The 12,726-nt window shown below is 34.2% G+C and overlaps 1 protein-coding gene across 1 annotated transcript; it reads right to left on the bottom strand.

Moving 5' to 3' along the window:
• Positions 1-6,552: 6,552 nt before the first annotated feature.
• LOC107890722 (gibberellin 20 oxidase 1) lies at positions 6,553-8,969 on the bottom strand. The gene is made up of 3 exons (XM_016815251.2): positions 7,666-8,969; positions 7,254-7,575; positions 6,553-7,158 (listed from the first exon to the last, which is right to left on the bottom strand). Exons 1-3 carry the CDS (start codon positions 8,217-8,219, stop codon positions 6,895-6,897), a joined length of 1,140 nt encoding a protein of 379 aa, XP_016670740.1. The 5' UTR covers positions 8,220-8,969; the 3' UTR covers positions 6,553-6,894.
• Positions 8,970-12,726: the final 3,757 nt, after the last annotated feature.

Here is a 12,726-nt window from a genome sequence, read left to right on the forward strand (position 1 = left end):
ACCTCTCATCTCGGTGCCAACGCCATGTCCCAGACATGGTCTTACATGGGACCTCTCATCTCGGTGCCAATGCCATGTCCCAGACATGGTCTTACATGGGACCTCTCATCTCGGTGCCAACGCCATGTCCCAAACATGGTCTTACATGGGACCTCTCATCTCGGTGCCAATGCCATGTCCCAGACATGGTCTTACATGGGACCTCTTTACCCAAATGTCATGACATTCGTATCCAGTACCATCCTTATGTATCAACGGGACTTTTTAATTTTAATTCTCTATCATTTCATGCTTAGATCATCATCAAATAAATTCATAAAATAAATTCATAGTTGCTGAAAAATAACAGCATTGATAATAAATATTGAAATATTGCATTTATTTACCGTAAACTTACCTCGGTACCAATTATAGCCAAATTCACCAACTTAGTCTTCAACTTTATTCTTCCCTTTGTCTAACCTCGAGTTTCGTACTTCTTGATCTAAAATAGTAAATTTAACTTATTTAATAATCACATTCATCAAAACAGCCCTCGACTCTAACTTTTTCAAAATTACAATTTTGCCCCTAAACTTTTACATAATTACATTTTTGCCCCAAGGCTCGGAAATTAAACTTCATCTCTTATTCTTATGTTTTATAACATTCTGAACATTTTTCCCTTCTATGGCAACATCAAATTCCCACTCTAACATGTACTTATGAACATTAGGTATTTTTACCGATTATGTCGTTTTACTCGTTTTCACTTAAAATCGCTTAGCAAAAGTTGTTTAACATAATTTCTAGCTTCATATTATATCATAAAACATCAAAATAAACACTTTTCACCTATGGATATTTTTCCAAATATAAACCCTAGGTTAAATTATTGCTAAAATAAGCTAAATTAAGCTACCGGGATCTCAAAAACGTAAAGAACATTAAAAACGGGGCTTGGGATCACTTACTATGGAGCTTGGAAGCTTGAAAACCCTAACTATGGCTTCCCCCCTTGCTGATTTCGTTCATAGGAAGAAGATGATGATTTTTGCCATCTTTTTCCCTTTTAATTCATTTTAATTACTAGATTACCAAATTGCCCCTAACTTAAAAATTTTCTATTTCACTTATCTCATGTCCATTTTTGTCTACCAAGTTACCAATGGTATAATTAGCATATAAGGACCTCCAATTTAAAGTTTCATAACAATTGGACACCTCTAACATGTAGAACTCAACTTTTGCACTTTTTACAATTTAGTCCTTTTGACTAAATTGAGTGCCCAAACGTCGAAATTTTCGAACGAAATTTTCAAAAAATAATTTTGTGAAATTGTAGACCATAAAAATATAAGAAAAATAAAATTTTTCTCATCGGATTTGTGGTCCCGAAACCACTGTTCCGATAACCTCAAATTTGGGCCATTACATTTTGACTTTGGGTGTTGGGTCTTACTGGGCCCCAGGCTAAATTGGCCCACTACATGTATTATAATGGTGATATAAAATAAAGAATAGTTAAGATTAGTTTAGCATTGCTTCTAAGTATTCTTGAGACAAAAAATACTTTTGAGATAAATTGGCCCTTAGTACAAATTTAAAATTGAAATTAGAAAAATAAGTAAAAAATATTGTAAAAAATAAAATCTCTTCAAAATAGAAAAGAAAAATTTTCTTCTCTTTGTTATAAATAAGTTACGAGAGTAGCTAAATATTACCAATTGAATTGGTTATTGCTAATTTATATTCTAAAACAGATTAAAAAATAATACTCTTACCAAACGTAGCATAAATTCAATTACAAAAGGACTTCAAAGGTTTAAACTCCACTATTTTATGAGATTTCTCAATTACAAAAGGACTTCAATTACAAAAGGACTTCGAAGGTTTAAACTCCACTACTTTATGAGATTTCTCAAAAAGTTTTGTCTCACCTAACCACGTTGGGTACCCTAATAGAGGAGCATCTAAGTCATTACTTTAAGTTCCAACTTAAGATACAATTGAAATAGTAAATTATAGAGATGAAAAGAATAATTGGTTACGTAGTTCAAACCCTTTTTTACATTTATGAGGTATTGCATAGAGAGTAATTCATTTCGAATCAACTGTACAAGTTATTATTTAAGTTGAACTTACTCACTAAGTTACAGTCTCACTCCTATACATTTACTAAGAGGGCGTTTGGTATGGTGGAAAGTTATCATTTTCCAAGGAATTTAATTGGTTAGAATGTGATTCTAGCGTTTAGTATGAAAATTTTAATTTACTTTCCTTCGAATGTAACATTTCCATGGTAGTTACTTTCTTACAAGCAATGGAAAGTGATTCCCTTAATAATTGGTGGGAAAGTTACTTTCTCTTGTAGATGGAAGGTAAAAATAAATTGTTAAGACAAAATTAATCATTCTTTTATTTCTGTTTAGGGCATTAATTAACTTATTCATGGTAAAAAGAAAAACATTTTTGTTGCTTGTTTTGTCCTATTTTGATCTCTACAACTTCGATTCATTATTCCAAAGTAAGTTTTTTTTTTAAAAAAATACTAGATAAATATCTATATTTTATTTTATTTATAAGTAAATCACATTTTCTAGCACAAAAAACTTAAAATGAGTAATTGTGTGAAAAACAAGTCTATTCACATATGATATCATATTACTCCAGCAACAAAATTGACATCTTAATATAATATTGTATATCACATTGATTTTGGTATCAAGTTTTTATGTGTAAGTTAATTTTGGTATTTTAATACAATGAAATAGCCTTAGGAATTTTGCCTAATAATTGCCTTAGTATTTTTTGGTATCTTAATACAATGAAAATTTGGTATCTTTAATAATTTCTCTATTATCGATTGAGTCTTAATTCGACTGGTATGAATATTGTTGTCAATGCAGGGGAAAGTGGATTCGAGCGTGCTGAAGCGCATTATCCTCCTATTTATGGGTTGGAGAGGGACTATCGATAATTTTAGGCAAATATGATCAAAACTTGTAATAAGATTATTCTAAAAAAAATCTCTACTAATTCCCTTGATGAGCATAGCTTTGGTAATAAAAAAATGTTTAATATTTTATTAAAAATATAATGTATACTATAAATAAATATATTTTTAAAATTTTAAATTTAATTTCTATATCAAGTACTATATAAAATCTCTTTCACAATCTTACTAATTCATTACATTCTTACTAATTGTCTTTCACAAGTTTTATACTTTTAATATATGATTTACCATACAAATATATTATATTATAATATTTAGTACACAAATTGCAAGTCTGCTTCTAATAGCATGTTTTAAGTCTGCTTCTGATAGCACATTTTTGAATCAAAATAGATCTTTTGGTGGCGGTTTTCACGGTGCAAAGGATGAGAGGTCAATCTTGATGGCGGCAATTGAGAAATGGAAGAGGGTTTGGCGGTGCTATCGCTTACTAATGGGGAAGAGGCGATCTGACAATTAGATTTGGAGGAGGAATCAAGAGAGGATGTGGTAGATCTGAGTGTAGTGGGTAATTTCTTGACATCTAGTGTTGTACAAGTTCAGGCTATGCATACAACGTTAGCCAATCCATGGCATCCGCACGGGGGTGTTACAATTACAGATCTGGGGGAAAAATAATTTCTTTTTCAGTTTTATTATGAGGTTGATCTTGACAGGTTTTTGGAAGGGAGCCCTTGGACGTTTAACAACCATTTGCTGCTTTTTCATAAATTAAGGGAAGATCCCATGGTTGTGCCATTATTTTGGTCTAATTTTTTGGTTCAAGTTCATGACCTTCCAACGGGATTAATGTCGGAAACGATGGCTAGGCAGTTTGGAGATTTTTTGGGGCAACTTTTAGAATACAATATGAAGTCGTTAAATAAAGGCTACGGGGGTTACATGCGGATCCGAGTACGAATTGATGTGAGGAATCTGTTAATGAGGAGGAAGAAACTTATTTTGGGCAACAAAAGTTGCATCTATGCGCGTTTCCAATATGAAAAGCTATCATTGTTTTGCTTTCTTTGTGGTCGATTGGGACATTCAGAGAGATTTTGTCCAACTAGGATTGTCCATGGGAAAAAAAAATTGGAGTTTGGATATGATCTATCTGTTAAAGCAATCCCCAAAAGAGCAATAGTGGCGTCAAGCCCCTAATTATGGGAGAATTGGGAGGGACCATGATTGGGTGAGTTGAGGAAATTGCTGGGTAAAGAGAAAGAAGGGAAACAAGTGAATATACAAGGCTTGTTTCGAAATGCGGATTTTTTGCGTCAGGTGGGGGCCAATCTCGGGCTGAATATGGGGGAAATTGGCCTATGATATTGGTGGACCGAAGAATATTGATCCAAATAGGGATTTGATAGAGGAGGATTGCCCCATTGAGATTGGGGAAGGGAAGAAGTGACCTCGTAGCTCTCGATTTTCTTCAGTTTCTAGTGGAATGGATTCGGGAAAAACTACTGATGGACATAAGTGGGGAACCTCTGAGTGAGACGTCGCCTTTGGCATGTGCTGAGGGAGACTAATCCTGATGCGGCTTTTTTCTTGGAAGCTAAGATAGAGAAAATTAAGAGGAGTTGGGATATGATAGAGGGTATTGATGTAAGCAGTGATGGTACAAGGAAGGATTATCTTTAGGTTGGAAATAAGGGACTAAATGGACTTACGAAGCTTCTCGATGAATCATATAGATGCCAATGTAAAGGGAGATATGGAGGGTGTTAGATGGAGATTGAAACAATTTCTTTCCATTCTGCACAATCTCCCGATATACAATATATACATTTTAAAACCCAATAATAATGTGTGTAGAAGAATACAAAATTAAGTGAAAGCCTTGCAGTTGTGGATGGATTCTAGCACTCTGATCTTCTTAATCATTCAATGGGCGGGCCAGTTCCTCCTTTGGATTTATTTGATACCCTTAGCTACCCATACCTCTCTAAGCCCAACAACTTCATATTAAATGATGCCTAGCTGCTACAACTTTGGATCAACAAATATGGAATCCAAAATCAATTCTCATGTCTTGTAATTTCAATTTCACATTACTCAACTAGTTTAGTTGAAATCCATTGTAAAGCTAATTTAATTATTTAATTTTAGTTTAGTTGAGCTTGATTTTGAACCTGGTATAATATGAGTTTTACTCTAAATTTTTTTAAATTGGAAGAAAAACATGCTTTAGACATGTTTTTCTAATTATTATAATAACAATAATATTAATCAAATTAAGACTTAATCGATTAAATTTTGATGTAAAATAAATTTAGCACAGATGTATTCTTAATGAGGAGGCAGGTGGATGGTGCAATGGAGTGGAGCACTTATGGTAAATGTTGGTTACATTTTCTCAACTTTTAAAATTACTTTGTTTAGTTTTTATAAATATTTTAATAAACTAAAATCATACATATGTAAATATGTTATTTATTTAGATTGTACATAAACTAAAAAATTTATATGCTAAAGGTTAAAATATACCAAATATTATAAATATATAACTTTATAATATTAAATTACGAAATTATTAGTAAAAGAAATGAGTTGAAGCGATGTGAAACAATATAAATGGTTATGACATCCATGGACGTGGATGTTTTCAACATACATACAAACATGAGGCGGAAGTGAATGAAGCAATTCCCAATCTATTACTATCCTTACACCTCTACTTCCAAGTAAAATTATTTAGATTTGTTCGTATTCTTTTTAAAGATATTTTTTATTTAGTACGTAGTAATTAATTGATTATATATATTTACTACCATTATATGTATATATCTATTAAAATTCTAAACATATGTTGTAGTGTAATATATTTAATTTAATATAATATATAAAGAAAAGGAAAATATCATATTATAAAGTAGAAAATAAGTTGAGCGAAACCGAGCTTAAGAATAAAATATTAAAATCTAAGTTTAACTCATATTTTAAATAAAATTTTCTTTTGTTCAAACTTATTTTTGAGGCTTAATATTTTTGTTCAAATTTTGGATTTGAAGATACCAGCGGGTAACTTGAGTCTTAATACCTTTAATTCTAAAGGTATATAATTTATTTAATAAAAATGATTTCTTGAACGTAGATATGGTAGGTAAATAATGAAAAAGGTTATGTTGCAGTGTTTACCTAACTCATATAAATCAAATGAGTACGTAACCTAGGCTAAGGTTTGTTGCCTAAGTTTCTTCCCTATTCATCTATGGAACATGAGTTTCTTCCATATTCATGTATGAAACATGTTCCTTGTCGCTACCCGCCTAGCCATTCCAAATAGATTTTTGAGTTAAAGAATTATTAAAGGTGTTAAGAACTTGCGCCAAATTATGCAATCAGATGGTGATAGGCTGATGGAGTGAGCCGAAAGGTTTGAAAGGCACTAAAAACCTATGCGAAATTTAAAGGTCGAGCGTTTTATAGGGTCGAGTCTAGTTTTGGTACAATGAGGCAAATTTAGTACTTTTGGGAATAAATGAAGTTGCTTGGGGAAGAAAAAGGAAAACTGGTAATTAAATACCCTAATTTTGTTTTTACATGAAGAGAGATGATTGTACTAATGGAGATGAAGAAAAAGTTAAAGCTGATTGATATCTTTATTGGGTTCCTTACTTCCTTATAGTATCCCTTGTCGTGCCTTTCGTTCATCACTAAAAAAAGGCTTGTCAGCTGACCCCATGAACATTTAAAAAAAGAAAAGATAGGAAAATAGATAAATAAAACAGAAGAAGCAAATCTCCTCCAACATTGCCTTTTTGGTCTTCCTTTAAACTCGTAGCAAATAAAATCCCAAGTTTTCAATCAATTCTCTCTGCTCCCGTCGATGTCATTTTCTTGGCAGACATGGGCATGGAATGGCTTGTTTTTGTAATGACAACATTAACCAAGACAGTAAAGACAACTCGGGTTCAGCTGTTTCTCTGTTGAACCCAGTTTGAGAAGACTTCAAGTGTGTTCATATCAGCTCTATAATGCTTTTGTGTGAATTCAAGCAGCATAGGCCAAGTAAAATCTGGATATACTCTGGGATTATAGGCGTCGACCAACTCTGTTGGTGGGGCTACCACTTTATCACCCTTGGGACATAGGAAGAAAGCCAGAGATTTTCTTGGGATGTGGCGGTTCACCACTGCCCGGTGCAAGCAACTCTTGTATCGCCCATTTGAAAGTGCCTGAAAACGCGAAACCGCCGTTTTGTCAAGAAATATATGGATTATAAGGGGGTATGGTACGGGGTTAACCGGTCCAAAAATTTGAAAAATCTTACCATGAAGGTGTCGCCAATGTTAACGACAAATGCTTCGACATTTGGGCTAATTGAACGCCATTCATTGTCTACAAACACTTGAAGACCACCAACTCGGTCTTGGTGAAGGATGGTTAATGAGGTTGGATCGCAATGAGGCCCTGTTCCTAAAGTGAGGTCTGGTTTTTGGCATGGTGGGTAGTAATTCAGCCTCATTATTGATTCATTTTCCTCGAAAAATTCCCTGAAATGTGATCTTCCTACGCCAAGACTAATGGCTAATAGCTCCATTATCCCTAGAGATAGCTTGCTCATTGCCTCGCAGTAATCTTGGTAAACCCTCCTAATTCAAACAAACGGTCAAAGATTAAACAATTTTTCTCTCTTTTTCTTTTTATAAATAATTTTAAATGTTAACATCCGAATTTCTTACCCGAAATGCTTGAATTCATCTCCCAATTTGCCATCAAGGTAGTCTTCAACAATCTTGGATGACTTTTTGTCAGCTGAATACCGGAAGGAAAGCGTTTCCTTCCATGGCAGCTTGGAGGAGAATCTACCAGTGAAGCTACTAGCATATCCACAGTGCTCACCAAGTTTCCTCTGAGCCCTTTGCTTATCATTGAGTGGCAATTCAAAGAAGTTACCCATATAACTGTGAGCATCAGCCACCAGTGTTGCATCCACTCCATGATTAACCACAAGGAAGAAACCATGCTGCCGACATGCCTCGCCGACCAGCCTCGATGCTTCCATTGCAGAAACAGGGTCACCGGAAAGGAACCCTCCTAGGTCAATGAATGGCACTTGGAGTTCTGGTGCATTAACATTAGGCTTTTCGTGGTCGGGCCATATAAATTGTTTTGGTATGTCGGGTTGGTATTTAAGCACCGAGGCATCAAAAACCAGTTGTTTTTGCTCCTCTCTTTTTTCATCTTTAGGATGATGAGGCATGGAGGGTATCTTGGAAACGCAATCAATTGCCATTGCATGAAAACTAAAGCAAATGTTTTATGGTCTAAGAAATAGATTTATGAGTGAAATTGGAAGTAGCTGAAGGCTTTAAGACACGGACTGAGACAGAGGAGGGAGCGGCATAACTTTGAGGTGTGATGAAAGAAACGCCAAGGCCGCTCCAAATGGGGGAAAACAGTGAAAACAAACTGGAATCTAAGAATTTATTTTTGCGTACAAGGGCTCTACTCGAAAGGGGAATTGCAGTGTTGGTGCTTTAACAAATTAAGATTTTGGGTAATCTGCTACAAGCTCAAGGGGATATTTGTCTTTTATGGTTTGCCAGGGAAACCGGTTTCCAATGGTTTTTTGGCGTTTTATTTGGCGATAGATACACTAATATCACCTGCTAAGTCCTCACTGTCGGACCCATAAAGCCCTCTGTACCTAAACCAAAACCCCAACCTGAGACAGCAGTGTGCCCTCTTTTATGGGAAGAATTGAGAAAACCATCGAAACTTCAACCCTACCGTATAATCAAATGTATGTGCGTGAGATTATATTGAACTCGCAAACCTAGTACTACCAAGGAAAAACACTGACAAATTTCCTGTCCTATATATATATCAGCAAAGATCTTTCCCTCTAACACAAATGAACAAAATGAAATTAAAGCCCAAGCCTGGGAGCTTGCTTTCACATAAATTTCCAGGTAATTGGAAACCACCAATCACCCCAGGATTTTAGAGAGCAACCCAAAGCTCCGAACATTTTACATTATAAGATGTGGTGGGATGTGTATTTATAAGGTTGCTGGGGACTAGACTTTGAATCCAACGCATCCACGTTTGCTAACTTTTTTTTTTTTTCCAACTCCTCTGTGTAGCCTTAACTTTCTCGACGGCACTCTGATTTGCTCCCAACATCTCGAGTTTGGACGTTTAACGTGGAGGATATTTTTTTAATTATTTTTCAGATTCAATATTAAAATTAAAAAATAGCAATTCAAGAAGATTTATTTGGATTAAAATTTAAAAATTTATAGCCAACATTTAAGATATTACGAGTTCAAATTTTATCATTTCCTTTTCTTTCCCTTTTTAATATTATAGTGATATAAATCATTTACTACTATACTAATAATTAATTACTTAGCATTAAAACTTAATTGTATCCATCATTTTCATATTTTGAATTTCTTTTCAATTGTATTATGATCATATTCAATATATTTGTATTATAATCGTATTATATAATTTCAATCTGAATTTTTATATTTGTTTATATGGTTTTGTATAGTAATCATTAGGTCTACTTATGTTCTCAATCCCTATATTTTGTGCACTTTTAAAATTTTATCCCTCATGTATTAATTCCAAAAAATTAATTCCTTTACCAATCAGTAACATCGTCAAAATAATTCTTTTAAAGTAGATTATGTTGTATTTTTTAATTAAAAAATTGCTCATATAGCCAATTTAGAGCGACTAGGAAGTCATGTAAGTACAAAAAAAGATGTTATATTCTCATCATATCCCCCTTCACCGAACTACTTGACGCTCTCGACGAAATTTGGCCCCGTGGCCTTCCAAAAACATAATTCTAGCCTTATCTCACCAAAACACCATGTCACATGAGGCAGGCTCACATAACCCCAAAAGATATATAGGGAAGAGTTTGTGTTAGCACCCTTCAATGCATCACTTGTACAAACCTGACGACGATGCTCTGACCTATCATCTTACATAGTGCTCCTAGTTGACGATTTGCCACTCTACCACTTGCACCCATGGAGAAAAGCACTTAATAACTGGGATTTATATTACGTCAACCTCCTTTTATAAATACCATCCTCTAGCACCAAGATAAAGGAGACAATACATATATAATACAACCCACACTCAACTCAGATACATTCTTAAAACCTCCATTCTTAGCATTCTTCGCATTAAACCCCTGCTTATTTCTACCGTATAACTTAATTATTATAACAAAAAGTATCAATTTTCACTTTGTTTTTGAAATAGTGTTGAAGAACCTTACAACCTTGGATTCAAAATTGAAAACCTTACAACCTAGATTTAGGCATTTAGTCTTTATGTGTGTAATATTGATCATATGAGTAATTTTTTTTATTTTAAAAATGACACATAATTCAATTTAACCGAAATTCCTTTGATGATGTTATCATTTGGCTTTTAATTATTAAATCAAAAGAATAGACTAAATTCTTGAGATGAAAAGCAAAAAAGAGAACACTAAATTTCAAAAAAAATATAATGATTAACTACACTATTATCATTTTGTAAATTTGTATTATATAATAATAAGGTAGTACTTGAATTAGTAAATTCCAAAACCCTACCAACCTACCTCTTCCAATTCCAACCGGACATTATGTGTAGCTATTCTGTATTGGTTGTTAACCATGAACGGAAAAGGCCAAGGTTCACAAGCTCAGTCCTTGCCTAATTAACAATTTTTTTTTTAACTCAAAGATAGCTAAGGCCAATATTTTATTTTATTTAAAATTAAATTCTTCTTCAATCCAGAGCTACAAGACATATTTTTTTTTTCTGATTTCTGTCATTTTTTTTCTTATTGTGGTCCAGAATTTGAATGTCATGTATTTGTCATCTTATACTGCCTACCACGTTTTCCTCAATAAAAATTAAATTAAAAAAAATGAAAACAGACAAAAATTTAAAAATTGTTTTATCTATTCTGAATGAAATCTATCAATTTTATATACTGTATTAATTTTATGATATATATACTGAGGTACAGATTCAAGATTTTACTTTAAGAGGGGCACAAATTTTATATCTAAACGATCTCTTTTTTTTTAACGTAAAAAAGTGTCAATTCTTTTCGAATATTTTTTTCTTATCAAACAAATCAATTTTGTAACACCCCAAACCCGGCCTAGTCGTTATGGCCGAATAGAGAGTGTAACAACGGAAGGTTTTGAAAACAGTGTTACTTCGATAAAACTTTATGCAGTTGTTTGACAGATCATCCAAGTTTTTAAAACTCATATTTTATAACTATTATTGGAAACGTTATTCAATTGTTTCATTTGCCAAAACACAATTTCCAGTGAAAGTTTATTAAAACTGATATAATTTGGAAATCCAGTTCGTATTTTCAGAAAAACCTTTGTCTGTATAAAACCGTAGTTTTCATAAAACGTTTGTCAAATCATGCAAATTAACAAGCAAACTAAACCAAAACCAAATTAAAAATCATACAGTCCAGAGAGTCCTAGAGATTACAAACTCTCAATAAAATTTGAAATTCAAAATAAAACCATAAAATACTAAGTATATAAATTCTCGGTTGAATGGTCACTGCTGAGTCTCCGTCACAACAATCCACCTAAGTCTGTGGATTACCTAAATAGAACAGACAAACAAATGTGAGTTTGCATAAAGTCATTGTGTAACTCATTAAAAGTAGACATGCAACTTATACAGATATCACGTACATAGCCAGATTCAGTTTCAAATTCGAACTTAAGTCCATTACAAATGCAGATACAAATATTCAAAACAAATATACAGAATCCTACCCCCATCCTCTACACACCAACTCCGACCATCCCATCACACCATGTGGGGTTAAAAACACCCACTCATCCCTACACACCACATTGTGTCATTGTGACACATACCAGATAATATGCAGCCATGCTGCCAGAATATAGACGATGTCGCCATACAGAACACTTCCTCCACATATACAAATCCCACCAAGTCATAGATACAGGTATAACAGAGACAGTAAAATCATGCATAACATGCTCGTATATAGAGGTCATATGTATGTACTTATCAGAATAATCAGACATGCAATCGGTGTCCTACCCAGAGTATAATATCAATTTATCAGATCATATAAGTTTTAGGATTTAACTAGCCCTTACTGAACCTACGGTAGGCTCACAGTCGATCGGAACGACCCGTGTGACCCTAGAGAAAAATTTAAAATTATGAGCCCACATGCCCGTGTGGGCCCACACACTCAAATTGGCCTTCTCCATGTGGCCCACACAACCTGGCCCAAAACTCACACATCCGTGTGGCCCACACGTCTAGATTGGTCTTGCCCGTGTGGCCCACACGGCTACACTCACACCACCACACGATCGTGTCTTGCGCACGACCATGTATTCGTCGATCACACGATCGTGTCTCGCACACAGCAAACCACACGGCCAGCCACACGCTCGTGTGGCGTCGACAAAATGATTTTTTTAACTTTTGCCAAAGTTTGATTTTCTGCGTTTCGAGTACACACCTGACACGATTTCGATGCAAAAACACCCCTAGGACCACCAGAACCTAAAATCGATAAACCAACTCACAAAATCAGTCTTAATTCACGATTAATCCAAAACCACGATACCGAAAGCAGTTCAATTCACATAATCATCACTTACCCCGACGCTCCGAACGTTTTCAACTATGATGTTGCAAAAAAAGAGCCCCATTCTTCGCGATTCGTTGCTGCCAAAACCCAAAAATTAAACTACCGAAAA

This window comes from Gossypium hirsutum, chromosome D09 (genome assembly GCF_007990345.1).
Source record: "Gossypium hirsutum isolate 1008001.06 chromosome D09, Gossypium_hirsutum_v2.1, whole genome shotgun sequence".
Lineage (NCBI taxonomy): Eukaryota > Viridiplantae > Streptophyta > Magnoliopsida > Malvales > Malvaceae > Gossypium > Gossypium hirsutum.